The 21,502-nt window shown below is 46.9% G+C and overlaps 1 protein-coding gene across 1 annotated transcript in view; it reads right to left on the bottom strand.

Moving 5' to 3' along the window:
• The window catches only part of Serpine3 (serpin family E member 3), a 32,047-nt gene extending 14,011 nt beyond the window's left edge, over positions 1-18,036 (bottom strand). Inside the window, exons 1-6 of the mRNA XM_051160673.1 lie at positions 17,939-18,036; positions 17,587-17,779; positions 15,975-16,250; positions 10,634-10,852; positions 8,384-8,617; positions 6,637-6,835 (exon numbers count right to left, since the gene is read on the bottom strand). Of these exons, the coding sequence (XP_051016630.1) occupies positions 6,637-6,835; positions 8,384-8,617; positions 10,634-10,852; positions 15,975-16,236 (914 nt within the window). The 5' untranslated portion in view covers positions 16,237-16,250; positions 17,587-17,779; positions 17,939-18,036. The remainder of the gene's footprint in view (positions 1-6,636; positions 6,836-8,383; positions 8,618-10,633; positions 10,853-15,974; positions 16,251-17,586; positions 17,780-17,938) is intronic.
• Positions 18,037-21,502: the final 3,466 nt, after the last annotated feature.

Below are 21,502 nucleotides of genomic sequence, written 5' to 3'. Positions count from 1 at the left end.
TATGCAGACTAGGGGAGAACACTGAAGGGGAAGCTATGTCATGAACCTGTAAAACTTAGGGTCTAATTTGTCGTTTACCACCAGAAGATGTGTACAAACCTGCTGGAACACGTTAACCCTAACACACACTTGGAAACAGCCACATGCAGCAACCTTTCACTCTTGAAAATGTGAGCAGGCGCCACGATGCTCTTTTGAGTCCTAACTGCATGAGATTAACGCCAGTGCATCACACCTGTGTGGTCATTTCACAGCTGCCTCTGTTGAACATCTGCAGGGTCCCCACTGTGCCTTGCTGATCATCTCTGTGAAAACAACGTGGCCACCTATGGGCCGCATTTATTTCTAACCACACATAATACCTACCACACACACAAAATACATATTGTGTAACTACTTGCTATTGGGATAAGAGCAGTCAAAAGCCGGCTGTTAGTAGTTTTGTGGGAGCCAAAAGTTACATGTAGCTTTCCTACAGTAAGGGAGGTGGTGACCACAGGCCCTCAAGTTCTCAAGGGTACAGTAATTAATTCACAATGGATCAAAAACCTAAAGTAAGAGTGAAACCTATGAAACATTTGGAGAGGGGCTGGAGAGAAAGCTCAAAGGTTACAAGCCCTGGCTGTTCTTCCAAAGGTCTTGAGTTCAATTCTCAGCAACCACATGATGGCTCACAACCACTTATAATGAAAGCTGATATCCTCTTCTGATGTGGTGTACAGTCATTACATACAGACAGAACGCTGTACACATAATATAAATGAAAAAAAAAAAAAAAAAAAAAAAGGCCAGGCAGTGGTGGCGGATCTCTGTGAGTTTGAGGCCAGGCTGGTCTACCGAATGAGTTCCAGGACACCCAAGGCTACACAGAGAAACCTTGTTTCAAAAAAACTTTTTAAAAAGAAAGAAAAACATTTGGGGAAAATAGGCATAGGTCTTTGAGAGTAGAAATCACATGAAACAGTCTCTTCTAGAAATGGCTGCATAAGCAAGACTAGACCAATGATGATATCAAGGGACCTGTTAACAGGGCAGGGGAACATTTTCACCGGGTCACATGCCTAGATAAAGAACTAAAAGCATTAAAAAAATAAAAACAAACCCAAAAACTACAGGCATGCTGGGTGCTGGGTGATCCCAGCACTCAGCAGACAGAGGCAGACTGAGTTCAAGGTCAGCCTGGCCTACATACAGAGCAAGTTCCAAGACAGCCAGGGCTACACAGAGAAACCCTGCCTTGAAAAGCCAAACAAAATACAAAGAACTACAGATAATAGCAGTTTAAGGAGGAGCATGGGAGGGGCTCAAAAGAGTAGCTGGAGGGCCTGGAAGGAGGGAAGGGAGGGGAAAATGGTGTTATTCCATTTCAGTTAAAAACATATTTTAAAAGAATGCTTAAATAAAATATAGTATATCCACTAGAATATTATTCCACCATTAAAAAGAGATGAAATGTTAAAACTTTGTTCTAGGCGAAAAAAAGCCCAATAAAAAAGCTAACATTGTATTTTTTGATTTGCATGAAATAATTGTAAGAGATAATTCATAGAGTAAAACAGTGGTTGCCTAGCACTGAGTAGTGATAGCTGATGAACATGAGTTTCTTTTTAAGGTAATAGACATCTCTTACAATTTGGAGTTGGGGTGTAGCTCAGTTGATAGAGTGCTTGCTTAGTGCGCATAAAGCCTCAGGTTTAATCCCCAGCACTGTATAAACAAACTGCCCTAGGTGCCCATAGGTGCACACCTATGAGCCCAGCATTTGGATCCGGAGGCAGAAGGGTCAGAAGTTCAAGGTCATCCTTGGCTATGTGAATCACTCTCTCAAAAAAAAAAAAAATAGTATTTATGGTTGCAAAATAGTGTAAATATACTAAAAAGATGTGCATGCTATCTATCTATCTATCTATCTATCTATCTATCTATCATCTATCATCTATCTCATTTGTCTATCTATAATCTATTTGTTGAGACAGTGTTTCACTCCATAGCCTAGAACTTACTATGTAGACAAGGCTGGCCTTGAACTAGAAGAGATCTGGATGCCTCTGCTCGCAAGTATTGGTATTAAAGACATGTGCCACCACACCCGGTGCAATGTGCACTTTAAAAGTGACTTTTATGGGGACTATATCCCATTTTTAAAAATTAATTTATTCATATTACATCTAGATTGTTAGCCCTTCCCCTGTTTCCTCCCATTCCTCCCTCCCTCTCACTTCCCCCCTTCTTCCCTCTCCTATGTCTGTGATTGAGGGAGACCTCCTCCCCCTATATATGCTCTTAGAATATTGAGTCTCTTCTTAGTAACTTGCTATCCTTCCTCTGAGTGCCGCCAGGCCTCCCCATCCAGGGGACGTGGTCAGAAAAGGGGCACCAGAGTTCGTGTGAGAGTTAGATCTCACTCTCCACTCAATGGTGGAGAATATCCTGTTTGTTGGCTAGGTCTTGGTAGGGGTTCGAAGCTTACTGCCTATATTCTCCTTGGCTGGTGCCTTAGTTTGAGGAGGACCCCAGGACCCAGATCTGCCTGTCCAAAGTTCTTGTAGGTTTCCAGGACCCTGTGGATCCTACTTTTTCCCCATTCTTCCAAGCTACTCTCGCCTAAAGTCTCAATAGGATGTCTTCTCCTCAGACCCACTTTCTTGGTAAGTAAAGTTTTTCATGGGACGTATCCCTTGGACTAGTGTTTTGATATAAGTGAGTATATACCGTTTGTCTCTTTTTGCTTCTGGGTGAACTCACTCATTATGATAATTTCTAGATCAATCCATTTGTCCACAAATTTCGGGAATTCCTTGTTTTTAATAGCTGAGTAGTATTCCATAGTGTAAATGTACCACAGTTTCTTAGTCCATTCTTCTACTGAGGGACACTTAGGCTGTTTCCATGTTCTGGCTATTATGTATAGAGCAGCTATGAACATGGTTGAGCATGTGTCCCTGTTGTGTGGTAGGGCATTTTCTGGGTATATTCCAAGGAGTGGGATAGCTGGGTCTTGAGGAAGTCCTATTCCCATTTTTCTGAGAAAGCGCCAGATAGCTTTCCAAAGTGGTTGTACTAGTTTGCATTCCCACCAGCAATGAAGGAGTGTTCCTCTCTCTCCACATCCTCGCCAACAAGTGGTGTCATTTGAGTTTTCGATCTTAGCCATTCTGATGGGTGTAAGATGGAATCTCAGTGTCATTTTGATTTGCATTTCTCTGATGACTAACGAGGACGAGCATTTCTTTAAGTGTTTCTCAGCCATTTGATATTCCCCTGTTGAGAATTCTCTGTTAAGTTCCAAGCCCCATTTCGCAATTGAGTTGTTTGGTTTTGTGGTGTTTAATTTCTTGAGTTCTTTATATATTTTGGTATATCCCATTTTTTAAAAAGAGAAAATGTCCTTGGAAAAGTGCCGCACATCATGATAGCCAGCAGCTTTTTTAAGGAGAAGCAAAACTCATTTTGGGTGTGTGTTACCTAATTTGAATATTGTGTGAGTGTGTCCTCAAAGGTTCGTGGAAGCTTGGCTCCCAGGATAGTGGTACTGAGTTGGTGGGGCCTTTGGGAAGTTGGGCCTAATAGAAGATGACTGCTTGGGATGGCCCGTGGGAGGTATAAACAGAGTTCTGCTGTTGGTTCCCATGAGAGTGGGTCTCTGTGCAGAAGAGGAAGCCAGACCCTAAATCTCTCTCACACCCCTTCTTGCTCTGTGACTGCTGCCACCATGATGCCATCTGTGTGGAGGCGCTGGTGCCAGAACTGTGAGCTAAAGTGTGTGTGCGTGCGTGCGTGCGTGCGTGCGTGTGTGTGTGCACGTGCGCGTGTGCCTGAGAGAGAGAGGCAGAAATATGACTATGCAGTCCTGACTGTCCTGGGCTGTTCAATATTTCTAAACATATTGCTTTCTAGCTTCAGGCATTGTTTTTTAAACCAATGCCATGCAGGCTAGTACAATATCAGGTCTAATACTGTAAATGTTCTCAGTTTTCTCCTCTCTAGACCTAAAACCAAGCCTTTTAGTCATTAAATGTATCATTTGACACTATTAATCTTCTCTGTGGAGTATGGATATAAATGGCCTACAACCACCCATTCTTGGTTTTCTTGATTATTTAATAGGTTAAATGTTTTAAATGAAAGCTAAAGGTCTCTGTGCATTTGATTTTATAAATAAATGATTATTCTGAAGACAGCATCACAGCTCACCTCACACCAATGCTTGGTGATGTTCAACCCAGCACACCCACTGGGCTCATGCCAAGTAACCTGTAAGACCACAAAATTGCTATCCACAAGTGTAAGGTCTTTGGGCTCTCACTCAGTGAAATCTACATGAGGACCACAGAGCGCGTTGTAGTAAGTGGGGAATGAATAATTTGAGGGAGCTAGAGGCAAATTCTTACTTAAAAGCTGCCTGTGTAATGGGAGGTAGTGGCCCACACCTTTAATCCTGGCACGAGAAGGAAAAGGCAGGCGGATTTCTGTGAGTAATCAGGGGATCTACAAAGCAAGTTCCAGGCCATCCAGGGCTACACAGTGAGACTTTGTCTAAAATGCAAACAAACAAACGAACAAACCATAAGCCCCTGCCTGTGTCTATCATGGTCCAAGGTGTATGTCTAGACCCAAACCTAGAGCAGTATTGACTTGGCAGTTTATTCCCTTAAGCAGTGGGCCTCAGCCTTGCTAATGCTGTGATCCTTTAATGCAGCTCTTCATGCTGTGGTGACCACCAATTATAAAATTATTTTTGGTGCTACTTCATAACTATAATTTTGCTACGTTATGAATTGTAATGTAAACACCTGATTTGCGACCCCAAGGGTGTCATGACCCACGTTGAGAATCACTGCCCTAAAGAGTTTATAACTTGGCTTTTTGGTTGGTTGGTTTGGTTTCTTTGGTCTGGTCTGGTCTGGTTTCTCTCTCTCTCTCTCTCTCTCTCATGTGTGTGTGTGTGTGTGGTTGATTTTGTTTATTAAATAATGGCTTCATTTTCTTACCAAAAAAAAAAAAACAAACCACCCCAAACTTCTATTAGTCTTGGATTAGAAGCTGGATACTTTTCTGGTGATTAAATGTATTTATCAGAACGAGGTCATTTACGTCATTGCTGTGGCCCTCAGATCTTCTCTCCCCCTGTCCTGTGTTTTCAGGGTCACTGCTGAGGGTTTGGGACATCATGTGACAGTCTCCTCTCTTTGCAGAGTGGAGCATTTTCTTGATTGATTCTTCCTTATAGCAGCCACTCCAGGCCAGGCTACTCATCCTCATGCAGGACAGCAAGGAGTTCACTGGGCTGCACTTTGTCTCCCTGCTCACTGCAAGAGCTCCGCCCCTTCCTGCACCAGTCATACCCAAGTTTAACTAGATCAAGGCTTCACTAGGGCCTGAGCACTTGGCTTTGAGAAATGGGTTTTGTCTTGCATTTGCATTCACCTTTGGTTCTTCATTTTGCCTGATCTCACCTTAGACCTGGGCCTTGCCTCCCTGGGTCTCTCCTTGTTCTGGTTCTAGGAGATGGGCTTATTTTTAACTGCTTGAGGGAGTGTGGCTGGCCTTTACTCCCAGGGAGCCCCGGCCTTGGAGTGTGACCAAGGCCCCACGTGGACAGGTGGAGGAAGAATCCATGTGCTGCAAATGAGCTCTTGGACACCAACACTGTGTACTTAATGCTCATCTACAAAGCTACGCTGAACCTTCTCTGATTTCAAATTGCCGGACAAGCTCGCCATCTAAAGAAGTCCAGGCGGAATCCTTTTGTTAACAATGAATTTTGCTAACATCTTTGCTTTAGAAAGCAGGATGTAGCACTACCTTTAGCTTTTTTTTTTTTCAATTTATATTTGTAAAATATATATAATTACTGGATTTTCTTCAAGGAAGGAACCTCTCCACTTAGAACAAGCGTATCTTCAACACAGAGATGTCAATTCTTGAATTTACTAGCTAATAGAGACAGGGTCTCATTAAATTGCTCAGAGTCCCTCTGTAACCCAGGCTGGCTTTGAGCTTGCCAGCATTCTGACTAAATGGACTTACAGCTGTACCACCATGCCTGGAAAAAAAATCTTGAATTTTTGTGTCTTTTGTTGTTGTTGTTGTTGTTGTTGTTTTCGTTTTTGGTTTTTTGAGACAGGGTTTCTCTGTGTAGCCTTGACTGTCCTGGAACTCACTCTGTAGACCAAGCTGGCCTCAAAGATCTCACAGAGATCTGCCTGCCTCTGCCTTCCAAGTACTGGGATCACAGGTGTGTGCCACTATGGCCTGGCTCGAATTTTTGTGTCTTAATGTGGCTTCTCTCTGGTTTGCAGGCAATGGCAGCTGTGCCCACAGGGTGCCTCCTTGCACTTCTCAGCCCACAGTGGCATGAGCTGGAGCAAGAGGGTAGGAAGGTGAGTTGCCTAGTGAGAACTGAGTAGTTCATCTCGGGAAGACCCAGCAAGATGACCCAACACCGTATGTGCCATGATCTACTCTGCAGTGACTTTAGAATAGACTGGAACTCCTGGGGACTTCCTGGCCTAAGCTCATTTGACAAGGTAGCTCAGTGAGAGGATGGGCCTTGGAGTCCGACCAATTGGCTCTAAGTGCAAGACCCACTGGCTACCATAATAATTCCCCTGTAAGGATGCTATAGCCACTTACTTGGGGAGGAACACGTCCATCCTGGCTCTCTTCAGCCTGGTGGTCCAGAGGTGGATGACTCTGGCTGTGAGGTGTGGTTCAATGTGGTCCAGAGGGGTGTGCTTGTCTTGAGGAAGTACCAGGAACAAACTGGCCATCCTTCCCAGGTACAGCAGCTCCAGAACGTCTACCCCGTGGCCTGCAGCATCCTGGAACTGGCCTAGGGGTTCAGTGGGTCAGGAATTAGCCCTGTCCTAGGAGCCAGGGAAACTTAACAAGGCCACAAGCTGAGGTAGGTGGACTTACAAGACAGTAGCAGTAAAAAAGGGTGTCCCGCTCAGCCCCAGGAATCAATGTGATACTGGGAACTGTTGGGTGACAGTGCCCCTTGACTGAGTCTGAAGCCCCATGAGATCTCACACAGCATCTCTCAAGGATCCACAGCCATTGGGTCTGCTGGGGCAGTGTTTGAGGGAGCCATCCAGTCTGAGCTTATTGGAGCTCAGGCTCTTTGTATTACATCTTTTCTTTTCTTTTCTTTCTTTCTTTCTTTTATTTATTTATTTTTTGGTTTTTTGAGACAGGGTTTCTCGGTGTAGCCTTGGCTGTCCTGGACTCACTTTGTAGACCAGGCTGGCCTCAAACTTACAGAGATCCACCTGCCTCTGCCTCCTGAGTGCGGAGATTAAAGGTGTGTGCCACCACTGCCCGGCTCTTTCTTTTATTTTTATTTATTTATACAATATTGTGCCTGTATATACACCTGCAGGACAGAAGAGAGCACCCGATCTGATTATAGATGGTTATGAGCCACCATGTAGTTAATGGGAATTGAACTAAGGACCTTTGGAAGAAGAGCCAGCGCTCTTAATCTCTGAGCCATCTCTCCAGCCCTACATCTTACTTTTCAAGAAAGGCTTTAAATCTGCATTTCATATGAAAACATGCCCAACTCTTGAAGCACTCCACAGACCCAACAAAATACACATTCTGTCTGGCTTTGACTTAAAGACAGATTGATCATTTCTGTCACCTAAACAGATAGGCCTCAGGATGGGCAGCTGGAAGTCTGTAGGCAAAGACAAGTCCAGGCCACCAGGCAGGGTGCAGTTGAAGAACGATGTGAGGGACAGGTGACAGCAGCAAGAACACACTGATTGTGTTGGGGTGCTGCTGGGGGGGGGTGGAGAGAGATAGGTGAGGACTAGTGTTAGGTGAACTTCATGGCATGCTATAGCTCATCCTTAGCACAGAGCCCGCTGGCATCTACAGCACACACGAGACCACCACTAGGCATCTGCTGCCACTGGGAACCTCCCCCAGTAAATAGGACAAGCATCCATAAGCAGGAAGGCCACATGGTACAATAACAGTTTAGAACCAGAGGGCTCTTTAGTCTGGAGACCTTTTTAGCCTTCATTTGATCCTGGCTGGGTCCTTGTCATGAAATTGTCTGCTAAGAGAGGTATTATTTTCGATTTCACATGAACGCGCTCTTTCTCAGTGCAGAGGCCAATGCCAAGCGTGCAATCGGGCCTTCTTCCACATTTGTGTCCTCTGCATCCCGATGGGCACACCCATCCAAGACCTCGGGGCAAGTTTCCTGCTTTCTGGGGCTTTCCTTCAGTCTACCCACAGCACGGAGAATGGCTTCTATGGAGACATGAGCCCACCGGGTCCTGTAAGACACAGGCCACCTCCTCTCTCTTGCCCATGTTGCTGGGTTTCCTCCAACTTTATAAATGTGGAGAAGAGGAGGAGGACTTACCATAGCTGACCTCTGCCACTTGGTGCATCGCTGGGACTGGAAGGATGAGGCCATGGGCACAGGTGAAAGGCAGGGGCTGCGAGGCCATGGAGGAGAATCTCTTCTGCCAGGTGCTTTGGAAGGTCATGGTACTCACGATGGAGAGCCGGGAGAGGCAAGTAGATGGGGTACCAGCCTGGCCCCACAGTGGGCTACCTGGGCCTTCACCTATAGGCAGAAAAGCATTCTCTCTCTCTCTCTCTCTCTCTCTCTCTCTCTCTCTGTGTGTGTGTGTGTGTGTGTGTGTGTGTGTGTGTGTGTGTCTTTCTCTCTCTGTGTCTCTCCTCTCCTCTCCTCTCTTCTCTCCTACTTCATGTTATTTTCAATACTACAAAGGGGCCCACATGCTAACTGGCTTTTTAACTTATTGTCATGGAGTTAGAAAGTAAGAACAAAGGATCAGACTGGGTCCCTGATGACTGCACTCCTGCTGCAGAGCAGTGAGGCACTATAGATTTGAATTATAGCCGTCTTGTTAGTATGCATTGAGAGTGGTCTCCCTCTCCGCTTCTAGCTGCTGCCCAGGATGCCCCTGGCTCTGTTGAGTCACTTCCCAGAGATCATTAGGCACTGGCTCCCCAGGCAGGTGCTTGCACGGATGAGGAGCTATGACTAGGGAAGGCTGCATTGTGGCCCCCACCTTGGGACCCACTAATTGCTGAGCTGCATCCCTCCCCACACCTTTGTGGACGTAACTGTCATCGGAGGACAGTTTTTGAAGGGCTGTGGTTTAAATTGCATGTCGGAGCAGTAAGGAGCAAGCAGACCGTTCCTACAGAGACAGCTTCTGTCTCAAGCCTTCAATAGCTTAGTAAATAGACAGCTAGGCTCTGCCTAAATCCTTGAAGAAAGCTTTATGACTTTTTGTTGTCATTCTTCATTTCCCAGATGAAAGACGTGAGGCTCAGGGAAGTTGGTCACATACTATAATCTACCCAGTCACCCCCCCAAAAGATCCTTGCACTTGAATCTGAGCAGATAGGCTCCACACGCATCCTTTAGGGTGGAGAAAGACCAAGGCTTTCTTTTTCTTAAAGGGAAACCAGGCTGGGAGTTGAGAATAGCTATGTTGGATTTTGAGTGGGCCCCCTGGCAGCTTAAGAAGGATATAGGGAATCAATATATATATATATATATATATATATATATATATATATATATATATATATATATATATATATTATATAATGTGTCATCTGTGTGTGGGTATGTACACATGAAAGCAGGTGACCTTGGATGCAAGAAGAGTGTATCAGATCCCCCAGAGCTGGGGATCAAAGCAGTTGTGAGTTACCTGGTCCATCCTCTTTAAAAGCTGAACCATTTCTCTGAACCAATTCACTCCTTTTAAAGTAAATAGCCAAAGACAGCATAGCGCAGTTGAGAACCTTGAGTGAGTACAACCTTCAGTCCACATGTGTCCTAGCTGTTCTGTTTTTAAGTGACGCTGGATCCTTCTCTATTTATCAGAATCTTTGCGTGCTCACCACGAACACTACAGCCCAACTACCTGGATCAGAAGCCCGGCATTGCGGTGCATGGGCAAGCAGGAAACTCAGTCCTTGCTTCAGTCCCTCTATTTCTAAAATAGAGACGGCACCCACCTTTTAGGGTCAATGGGTGGGTGCAGTGGAATCATAGACTTCAAGCAGCACTAAGTAAATAAAAAAAAGGCCAGCAGCTGTTAGTCACTTCCACCCACATGGTGGCTGCCCCGATGCCTGGGTTATGCATAGCAAGCATCCCAGAGAGCCACATGGAATGTGTTGGACATAACTTGTGCCGTGTGTGTGTGTGTGTGTGTGTGTTGCCTTAACCTAAGTTACTTTTCTGGCCCCTGCTATCTTTTGCTGTCACATGGAATTAGTTGTAGGTGAAAACAGGGCCCCCTGAGAAATGGCCTGAGGGGAGTGATATGGCACAAATCCTGTAGGGTATTTCCAAAGGTGGTAGGCTCTGTGCACTCAAGCACAGGTGTGTGGGTGTAGCGTGTACACATGTAATTATGCTGGGGAGGAACAGAGGAGGATTAAGTTAGCTTTGGTTGTTTTCCAGAACATGCGTGTCACTTGAATGTAAGTATGCCATCTCAACTTCTGCTGTAAAGCAGGGCATCCTGGACCTCACCGTGGCTTCTGACGAACAACAGGTAGTGTTATTTCTTTGTAGCCCTCTGTCCTCAGCCTGGCCTAGGAGGATGGCTTCCTTTACCTGTGCCTTCCGAGACCTCCGTGGTGGTGCTGTTGGGATCGCTGAAGTCAGCTGGCTCCACACTGCTGTTGGCCCACCAGGAGACCTGCTCCACAAAGCAAGGAGACAGAGATGTTCCCGTTTGCGTGAAAAGGGTGCAGGCCAGCTCCATCCCGATGCCTTGACTGGAGTTGTGCAATGTGGTATAAACAGTGTGCAGAAATTCTCTCACTCTTGGGTCTGTGAGAAAGGAGTGTTTTTAAGAGCTTGCACAGGCCCCGCTTGCAGGTTCTCTCACAGGGTGCATCCACTCAAAAGTCCCTCACTGGAACTGGCACTGCTAGCCTAGTCGAAATCCACCTAACCCCACAGCTTACAAGCTGGGCAGAAAACATGCTCAATCAGAAACAAGTCTAGCTGGAAGAGAGTAGGCCTGGGCCTTGGAATGGCTAAGCTGGGCTTTCCTGGCTTCCTGGTTCAGGGACATTGCTGAGTTCTGGAGGAGTGTCTCGAACTGGGATATGGCAGTTCCAGTGTGCCACGACAGAACTTCTAACAGGAAGCCGTAAGAGTTCTGTGCAGTATTGAAACAAGGATGGGCAGCGACCAAGGAACTGGTGTCCTACTTAGAATTCTGTGCTGTGGTAAAGGCCACGGCCAAAGACAACTTAGGATGGAAAGGGTTTATTTTGCCTTATAGTTTGCAGCCCATTACCAAGGGAAGTCAGGGCAGAAACTCAAGGCAGGAACCTGGAGGCAGGAACTGAAGCAAAAGCCACAGAAGGATGCCGCTTCCTGGCTTGCTCCCCATGTCTCGCTCAGCCTGTTCTCTTACACAACCCAGGACTCCTTTCCCAGGTGGCAGCACCCACACTGGGCTGGGTCCTCTCACACTGGTCATTAATCAGGGAAATGTCACACAGACTTGCCTTCAGGACAATCTGACGAAGGCTTTTTCTCAACTAAGGCTCCTCCTCCCACATAAATCTATCACGTGTCAGGAGAGCTGCCTTGCTATCAGTGCATCTTCTCTGAGGTCTCATAGCCAGGGCTTTACTGAGCTAGCCCCTGTTCTCTTTGTCAACAGCAAAGAGAGAAGCAACAATGCAGCCTGGGACGAGTGTTCTTGGAACCAGAAATATTGAAGTAGTGGAGCGATAGAGCGGAAGTGATTTTTTTATGTGACGTCTTGTCTGCACATAGAGAAGGGCTCTTATATCTGTTCCAGAGTGCAATGCCAGAATGAATTTTTAAAGCTTGATGGTTTCTACAAACATTGTACAGTATGCCACACAGTCTGGGTTATGGCGAATGCTCCCAGAAACACTTTGAAGTAAGGGCTACGGTCCTCCTACTGTAAGGAGGAGAGACAGCTGGGGGTCAGCCCATTGACCACTTGTCTAGGACTACCATGTTGGAGGCAGAGCTGCCTCCTCATCCTGTTGCCCCACAGGGTGAGGGATGGCTGGCTGGGTTTGAGAAGACCTTGCTCGGCAGAGCTTGCCAGATGAACAGGAACTGTAAAGCACATAGATTTTGGGGGAAATGGGTGGGGAGGGGTGGGGTTGGGGGCTATATTTAGTACACTCTAGAGTAGTGGGTCTCAAGCTTCCTGATGCTGCAACTCTTTAGTACAGTTCTTCATGCTGTGTTAACCTTCAACCATAACATATAGGGGCAGAAGTGAATGGTCTGAGAGCAGGGACAAGGCTCTCCGAGAGGAACCCTGTCACTGGTGGCTTCTGCTCAGTCTCCTGCTTCCAAAGTAAAAAGGTATAAAGTGAGTACCTATAATTGGGTGGTTTTTAGCAGGGTGCTGAGAGAGAAAAGGAAGGAGGAGAAGGAGGAAAAGAACCCACAGCAACTGAAAAAAAAAAAAAAAACAACCCACCCTCTTTGTTCATCTGATAGGTGGCTCCAAAGCTGGTAGGCCTGGGCTCTGGAAGGTTCTGGACTCTGCAAAGTTCTAGACTCTGGAAGGTTCACCCTCATAAAAGTTCAAATTATGAGATCTGTCTTCTGAATACAGATATCTGAATTTTCAAGAATGCAGAGAAGGGGGCCTGGAGAAATGGCTCAGTGGTTCAGAGCACTGACTGCTCTTCCAGAGGTCCTGAGTTCAATTCCCAGCAACCACATGGTGGCTCACAACCATCTATAATGTGATCTGATGCATACTGTATACATAGTAAATAAATCTTAAAAAAACAAAACAAAACCAAAAAGCAGAGAAGGCTGAGTGCAGGTGCTCCCAGCAGGTGTGGTTGGGTTGGTGGATAATGAAGCGTCCCCTGATGAGAAAGAGAGAAAGTGAGATACTGCCACACTTATGCACCTCTTTCCTGGCCCTGGTGGGGCTGGGGAACTCTGGAGAGAGCACAGGATTTGGAACTGACATTCTACAACTTGAACTCTGGCTCTGTCACTTGCCACTGGGTCAGCCAAGTTCTGGCACGCTATTTACCTCTTGTGTTAGTCTGAGAGCCAAATGACACAGTGGTGGTGGTGGGGGAATGACTCAATATGCATTACAAAACAGAATTCTTTTCCTAGGACTAGACCATCTTCCTTTCTGAGGCCTATGTGCTATAATATTCCCATTAGCTTACCTAGAAGAATAGTGAAAATGCTTAGATGCTAGAGCAATTGGAAATCAGGTGTTTCCTGTGTACACAAGACCCAGAGAACTCAAGCTGGATCTGACTGGAAAGCCTCCTCCCTGAGCACGAGCTTTCTATGTACTAGAAGTGTCCATGGGAGTTTCCAAGAGAAAAGAACAGCCAGTAAGTAGTCCTACCCAGGAGAGCCACAGTAATGACCAGTATGACACAAACGTGCTAAGGTGCAGTTGTGGCACTTGTATCTTGTCAGTAACCAATAGCTCTCTAAATAGACTGAAGGCCCGCTCAACAGGAGGGAAGCCATCCTTGGTAAGGAAGCCTGGCCAGCTACTGGGGAATAGTGAGGTCATAGATCTTACTTTGCTAAACCAGCATTATTCCTAAGGACATTCCAAATACCGATCTTTTATACCCACACTTAAGAGTAGCTCTCAACCCTCATCAAAGAAACTTCTCTTTGCAACAGATTGGTGACCATTTACAGAACACCACAAGTGGTCAAGATGCAGTGCACAAGTGATTCTGTGATTCCCAGATCCAACTGATAACATCCGCAGAACGACTCCTGCACACAAGGGCTTAAGGAACACAGCAGATGGGGCTGAAAGACTGTAAGAAGACCAAGAAATCTCTTGTGGGATTGTGTCTTCTACAAGTGACAGAGAAGTTTTGCCCATGAAATCTCAACAATATAGCACCCTAAATAAGACCAGAACAAGTACAGCAGCAGTAGACATGCTAACATAGAAGGGAAATCTCACGGGGCCTCAGCCCTACATAAAGAACTACAGGCAACTAAGCATTGCTGAGGAAGGAAGAAATAGCCTTTCTCAGGGAGGAGCCTCTCCCTGATTACTTATCCAATACCAAGTGGTGAGGCCCTGAAACCATCCATGTATAAGTAACATTGAATGGACTGAACAGGTTATGCTCAGTAACCTGTATATACTTAGATATGTGTGTATGTGTGTGTGTGTGTGTGAGCGCGTGCGTGTGCGTGTGCATGCGCTTACAGGTGTTTGTGAGCTGTCTGACATGAGCTTTTAGCTGCTGTGTTATGGATGTCTTTCCAGCCTGGACTGCAGCAGGCAGCTGGCATTGGTGTATGATTGTAAGCAGGGCACCGTGCAACTAAAATGGAGGCAGTGATGAACAGGACGCGGAGACTGGCCTGTTCCTCATCTTCCTAGTCGACCAAGGCTCCAAACAATGGCAAAGCAGTGCGTGGGTCCAAAGCTTAAGGGGGATTAGTGTTCTGCATAGAGTTCCTGGCATCTGGGCAATAGCTAATAGGCTCTGTGGAAGCCCTGACTTCATCGTCATATTTACTCAACCAGTTAACCAGGCATCATGACGGGATCTGGTCTCAGAACTGACCCCCTCTTGCATGTCCCACCCTAACCATCCTGGTTTGTGTGAGACTCTGTTGAAGGCCAAAGTGCCTGCCTTTTCTTTTGGAGTCACATTCTTCTTTCTGACCAAAACAGACACAGTCTCTTCCAGGGAGCCTCTGACATGCTGCTGGAATCACAAAACCGCACGGTACCTACCCCCATCTGCATGTACTGCTACCCTGAGACAGCATTGCTACCTTCAGTGTTCTCATGTGCGTAAACCAAATGCCTGACCAGCCATGGCCCACAGAGCGAGAGCACCAGCACACTTGCAGAATCCACTGCACTGATCCCACGGAAGCCTGTGGACACTATACTGCTACGGCATAATTGCTCAGAGTGACCAAGTTTTTAAAACTATCTTTGATTTCAGTTGTCCCCATAAGAGAACAAACCTGTCTGTTGTCCAGCAGGATTGTAAGACTTTTTTTTAGCAGTGGCCAGGGTAAGCATGGAGGAGGACAGACAGTTCAGGTGACACTTGAGTGCTAACCTTGACTTGCCAGCTCAACGGTCCACCCCCAAAGGAGGCGGTGGCCAGGCTTGGTTGGCATTGTTTCCTGTGCCTTCTGACAAATCTTAATTCTGCCAAAGACCACCCCTGTCAGTTTTTAGTGACCTTGTTTTTGTTTGTTTCGGGACGGGCTTCTCACTACATAACAGGCTGCCCTGGAACTGAGAAATCCTGCCTCAGGCACCACACTAGGTCTTTTGACATCTTATTCTGAGATTGAGACAGCAACGCCATGTTTGCCTTAGCCTTGAGCTGGTCAAATACTGAGCTGCGTCAGGAGTATAGGCCACTGCAGGCTCCGCTGTGCTCTAAGGATTCCCATTGCTGTTAGCAGAGCTGATGGGAGAAACACAACACATAGATAGGAGCTGGCAGAAATCGCAGAATCACAAAAATAGTTTGGTCACAAACATAGTCGTGGGTCTAAACAGTTTGCATTTAAGTCCATCCCTGCCCCTTTCTGACTATGTGACCCCCAGCAAGTTGTCTCCACCCTGTGTCTACCCACTTCCCCAAATAGGGGTGACAGTGAAATCACCAACTCAAAAGGGTTGTTAAGGCAATCTGCGAGCATTTATAGGGTGTTTCCCACACCACCCAGCCACAAGAAGCACTATGAAAGGGGGAATGACTCAAAACTGAAATTCTGCCATGAGGCTAGAAAGGAGTCTCTACAATCAAGAACAAGCCTGCTGGTAAAAGTCCGAGTGCTTCGTGCATGGCTACACCTTGGTCCCTGTGCACACTGGGAGCTGAGCTCCCCACTGAGAGCACCTGAGCAGAGAGGGGCAGGAACCAGGGGTGAGGGGAAGTGTGTGAGAGAAGCCTCTTACCTTGCACAGTATAGCCCAGGGCACCTGCCAGCTGCCAGCCGGTGTTGCCCCTGGCTCCAAACTGCAGGATCTCCAGGGAGAGGGACACACCAGCAGGTGAGATGGCAAAGTTTGTCCCATTTCTTTCCGCTGCTGCACTCCGGTAGAGGTGGAGGGCAAACTCGGTCTTCAGTAGCCACAGGCCTTCGCCGAGGGAGCTACCTCCTCCTGCTGAGATGCAGGAGGAGAGAAGAAAGAGGGTGCCCTGCAGGAGAGGCAGCATGGAGGCTGGCACACCTGCAGTCCAGAGGGAGGAGAAGCAGAAGGAAGGATGCTGGTGACCAGGATGAGAGCAAGTCTTATCGCCTGGGGACCGGGCCACCTAGTTCTGCTTTCAGTGGCCTGGAATGGCCAAAGGACAGGCTCATTGCACTTTCTTTATTATCCACTATGGTCCTACCTGGCTAGGCTACTTGACCAGACTGAGAGCCTTTTGAAAACTCAACCATGTGCTGGAAGACCTGCTCCTGTTACTTACTACATGTGTGGCCTTGGGAAAGTCCTGGTTATATCAGAACAAACCATTATGTTGGGAAAAGAAATGCCCAAAGTGCACCCTATTCATTGTTTCTTGGTCCCTAGCCTGCTTATACCTGTGTTGTGTTTATCAGAATTATGATATTACTCACACTCAAAGATTATCTCCTATGCTAAAAAGATTGTATATTCTTGCTTAACATTCTCACAAATGTATTAGATATCACAACTATAGTCATGGTGGCTGTGGCTCAGAGACTCAAAGGTATGGGGAGAGTAGCAGGGCTATGACATATCCTGGTCTTCGAGAGGAAACATGAAGAATGTATATGAGCTGGGAGCGGTGGCGCACACCTTTAATCCCAGTACTAGGGAAGTAGAGGCAGGTGGATCTCTGTGAGTTCCAGGCCAGCCTGGTTCACAAAGCGAATCCAGGACAGCCAGTGCTATCACACAAAGAAACCCTGTTTTTCTGCGGGGGGAGGAGGGCTATGTACATGCAAAGACTGATGCATGGGTTAACTGGGCCTAGAATACTAGATCCCTTGCTACGTGGATTAGTCCACAAAGAGTGAAACAATACAAAGAAAGCCCCTCCTCAGAACTGTGCCTTCCAGAAAGAGAAGATACCACGAGTAAGTACTCACTGCCCAAAGATAGTAGGGCCAAGTGCTTCCATTGGCCGTGCCAACAGACAGACAGTGGACAACCTTTGCTAAGTGCTTCAGCTGTGGAACCAGACTAGGTAGATGGGAGAGGGAGACCCAGTTCCGAGCACTTCCTATACAAGCTCACAAGCAAGGCACTGGGCTCGTGGTGTTAGATAAAGACCCAAGAGAAAAAGCCCTGTTTCCCAGCTCTCCCTTTTCCTGCTGAGCTCAAATGCACAGAACCTTGGAACCCAGGGAGTGGGAATTTGCATGGGTGTGTTTGTCTGGGTCATTAGTGAAAGCTTAAAGTCCTACTTTGACAGCTCTTGCAGATTCTATAAGCCCCCAAGAACACTAGCAGCCCTTAACAAACAGACTTCCATGCCCCGGCGGGCTCCAGAGACCCCAGTCCTGCCTTGGCTACCAGGGATGCGCTGCAGACTCACCGACTCTGATCGAATGGGAGTGTCCTAGTTCGAGTCTGTTCTTGTGTCTCCAGCATCGACATGCTGCCCTTTTTAAAAGAGTGGAGCAGAATGTGCTCTGAATCACAAGACATCACAGGGAGGAAGCTGGCGATTGCCGTCTCTGCCCGCGATGTCTCTACCACTCGGTCCAAATTCCTGGAGTGTGGAGGTTCTGCAGGGAGCCAGGAGAAGCGACTCAGCTCTAGGCAACAAAGCCCAGATGAGAAAAGAGTACGCCTCGGGGACAGAGCCAGCCATGCCCATCAAGCCTTCCAAGGCGTGTGACCTGGTTGTACCAGCAAGGAACGCTCCATCCCTAGCCCTTTATTACCTTGAAGAATTCCACGGTAACTCTGGGTTTTGCTGGGTGCCAGGTACCTAATGCTTCTCCCCTCCTCCTGGAGAGAAAACAATAGATCAGTCTTTGAGCATGACCGGAAACTTTCAGCAAGTGCAATGCTGAAAAGAAAAAGCAAGCAGTGCAAGGGCTGGTTCAATCAGGATGGAGCCAGACAGCTGGCCTCACCTGTTATTAACAAAAACAAGTGTACCTGGTGTGTAATGTAACCTCTAGAGACAGTGCAGCAAGGCCACTATAATAACTTGGGACAGAGAGATACCCTGGGGGGTCTCTTTAACCTGACAAGTACTCACACCCCATAATCACTTTGCAGCTCACAGTAAAGTTTAATCGTAGGTCCTCAAGCCAAGGGTAATTTGGGTCTAAGGATAGTTACAGGCCTGTAGCTGTTTCGTACAAAATCTCCCCAAATCTTGAATTTTGATGTAAATTTGCCATTGTGTGTCTTGGACTCTAAGCCACAGTTTGGCAGGGGGAAAATGTATTTGACTCCTGTTAAAGCCCTTGAAGAAAGTATTCCATTCATTCGTGCTTCCAAGAAATGGCTCCTGATTGCCTGCTGGGTTCCAAGGCTCTGTGTCAGGTGCCAGGTGCCAGGTGCCAGGTGCAGGGAATGTAGTCTAATCAGCAACCTGGGCCTAACTCCCCCCAGACTCAGTCTTTCTCTTTGAACGTGGACTGCAGATACTCACACTGACAGTGTCGAACAGAAAGCTGCGGAAAATGGTGAGGGCTTTCTAGCAACAACACAGGTTCTTTTTTTTTTTTTTTTTTTTTTTTGGTTTTTCGAGACAAGATTTCTCTGTGTAGCCTTGGCCATCCTGGACTCACTTTGTAGACCAGGCTGGCCTCGAACTCATAGCGATCCACCTGCCTCTGCCTTTCGAGTGCTGGGATTAAAGGCGTGCACCACCACGCCCGGCAACACCACAGGTTCTTAAGACTGGATTTACTTTAGCAAAAGTTGGTTAATTAATTGCCAGTGGTAGTATGGGGAGACACTTGAAAAATAACTTCTAAATAAAAAAAGAAAGAAAAAGGAAAACAACTCCTGAAACTGGGTGATCTGGCTGTGTCACTTCTGCGGACATGATTTCCTAAGTTTATGAATGTACAATCCTAAATTGTTTTTGAAAATATTTTCATGAAACAATGCCAGAGAAACTTAAATACAAGAGAAAGTCCCCATATGGATTAAATATTCCAAAGTGTGGATGAGTAAAATATGACTGCAACTGATGCTTCTTTGGGATCCTCAGCAGAAACTGGCACATCATCATGGTCGCTGACCATTGGAAGACACTGCGCATGGGCTTCCATCTCGCCGTATGGATGCTGGTTATATGGATATTGGTTGTTTGTAAGCCATGACAACCAGCAAGATGAATGTTACTGTGTGTTCTCTGAGTTCTACAAACTCTGTTAGATACTTTCCATTTCTCACAACAGGGCCATGGGGCTATGTATTATTTCCTCAGTGGGAGAAACTACAGACACAAGAACTCAAGATTCTGTTGAGGTTTGAACCTATACCTAGCTGATTTCGCTCTCTGGCTTATGCTATTTCTCACAGCCTCAGTGGTGTCTGTTAAGGGACCAAGACATTGGACCCTTTGAACTCCCCATGGGAGGCTAAGGCTTTTGATAGTCTGTCCAGACTCTATGGACTGGTGATATGTTTGTACGCTGCTTTCATCTCCCAGGGCCACTCTGGTGGAATACCTCTAGACAGATGAAGGGCAGTGCCTCAGATTACCATGCTTCTCTTCATCCTAGTCACACCCCTTCAGGGCTTCTCCCTCCCTTTGGGGTTCACTAATTCTCAGCCTGTACCTCCCTAGGGACGCTCCACCTAGTCCAGGTAGCTGGAAGACACAGGCCATTTCCTCCTTTTGGGCTCACCAGAGCCCTTGCCAGCTGCCCGGCTGGGACCCTCTCATTGTCCTGGCCCATCTTGAGACCCAGAGTCAGTCCACACTGTCCCAGGGGAAGCTTGTTCCAATCTCCTTGATCAACCTATTTAAGGCATCAAATGTAGTTGACAAGCAGAAGACCTGTGAAAGAGTTTGTACCCCCAAATGCCAGAAAAACAGAGGAAATAACTCTTGGTGAAAGAAGAAAGGAGACACGAGCAACAACAACAAAGAAGAAGAAAGAAAGAAAAGCTCAATCAATAAACTAACTCTAGGCATTCAAATCCCAGCACAGGATTAAAAACAATATGAAAACCCTAAAAGTAGTGGCCCCTATTGAAAATGTCCAGGAAGAACTCTCAGACAAAGAATTAAAAATAACGATGAATAATTACAGTCAAACATGCAAATGTTGTTTTTAAATAAAATCTCAAATGTTCGATTTTACCAATAAAGACTCAGGATGCTGGGATGAAAGCCTACTAGCTCAGAGAGTCAAAGAAAGCACCCAGCTGACCTTTCCTTCTCCTTCTCTGTGCTGTCTTAAAAACCCTTCAAACTAAATGTCCCTCCTTTCTACTTCCTGTGCGTCTCTCTATTCGTCCTCCGGACAGACTTCCTCTCGCTTTCTATGTTTTTATTTTCTATGTTCACTCCCTGTCAACTGGTTGCTTGCTCCTCCTCTTGACCTATGGTTGATTATCTTTCAGCGTCCCACACGGGTGGCCTGGGTCCCCCATCTGGTGGGCTGGCCCAGGTCCTGTTTACCTCTGGGCAAGAGTGGACGGACCTTGAGATCAAAGGTCCCAAGGTTCCATTTCTTGTTCAAGGGGCAGCTAGAGCGCTTTAGGGTGAGTCTTGCGGCCTGGTCACTAAGCAAGGTTCCCTGCCTCTCTGGGGGGTGGGGGTGGGGGTGGGGGTGGGGTGGAAAATGAGTTTTCTATGGAGTGTTATAGTCTTAGAACAAGACTGCAGGTCTCAGAAGGCTCCACAAGTCTGAGATGACGCCATGGGCTACAGCTTCTTATTTAAGCTGCTGTGCTAAGCACAGCAGAGGAAGTAGGCAGATGTCTGAAACCCGCTGGCAGGCAGGTCAGGAGAGGCGCAGGCCCAGCTGTGCTTCACTGGGGGGCCAGCACCAAGCTAGCGGCCGTGATGTGGCAGGCCCCAGTGGCTGCAAAGGCTGTTCCACCACTGCTGCCCAACCACCAGTCATCCAGCCGTGGTTGCCCCCCAGAATAAATGGAGTCTTAGACGGGCGTAGTGGAAGAATGGTGGGCAAGAGAGCGAGCACCCAGCATGCCAGCCAGCCTTTACTTATAAACAGCGGGAAGGGGTTTTGAGGGCTTAGGGCACCAGGATACTTAATCTACATACAGTGATGCAGTAACACAGGGGTCTTATGACAAGAAGGAGAAAACAGTACCGTACTAAATTAATTATCCTATATTTGAAGGGATGACTTCTTTATTTTTTTTTTTTTCTTTTGGTTTTTTGAGACAGGGTTTCTCTGTGTAGCCTTGGCCATCCTGGACTCACTTTGTAGACCAGGCTGGCCTCAAACTCACAGCGATCCGCCTGCCTCTGCCTCCTGAGTGCTGGGATTAAAGGCGTGGGCCAC

The sequence above is a fragment of the Acomys russatus genome, chromosome 18 (genome assembly GCF_903995435.1).
Source record: "Acomys russatus chromosome 18, mAcoRus1.1, whole genome shotgun sequence".
In the NCBI taxonomy this organism is placed as follows: domain Eukaryota; kingdom Metazoa; phylum Chordata; class Mammalia; order Rodentia; family Muridae; genus Acomys; species Acomys russatus.
This window is presented reverse-complemented; position numbering and strand designations above follow the sequence as displayed.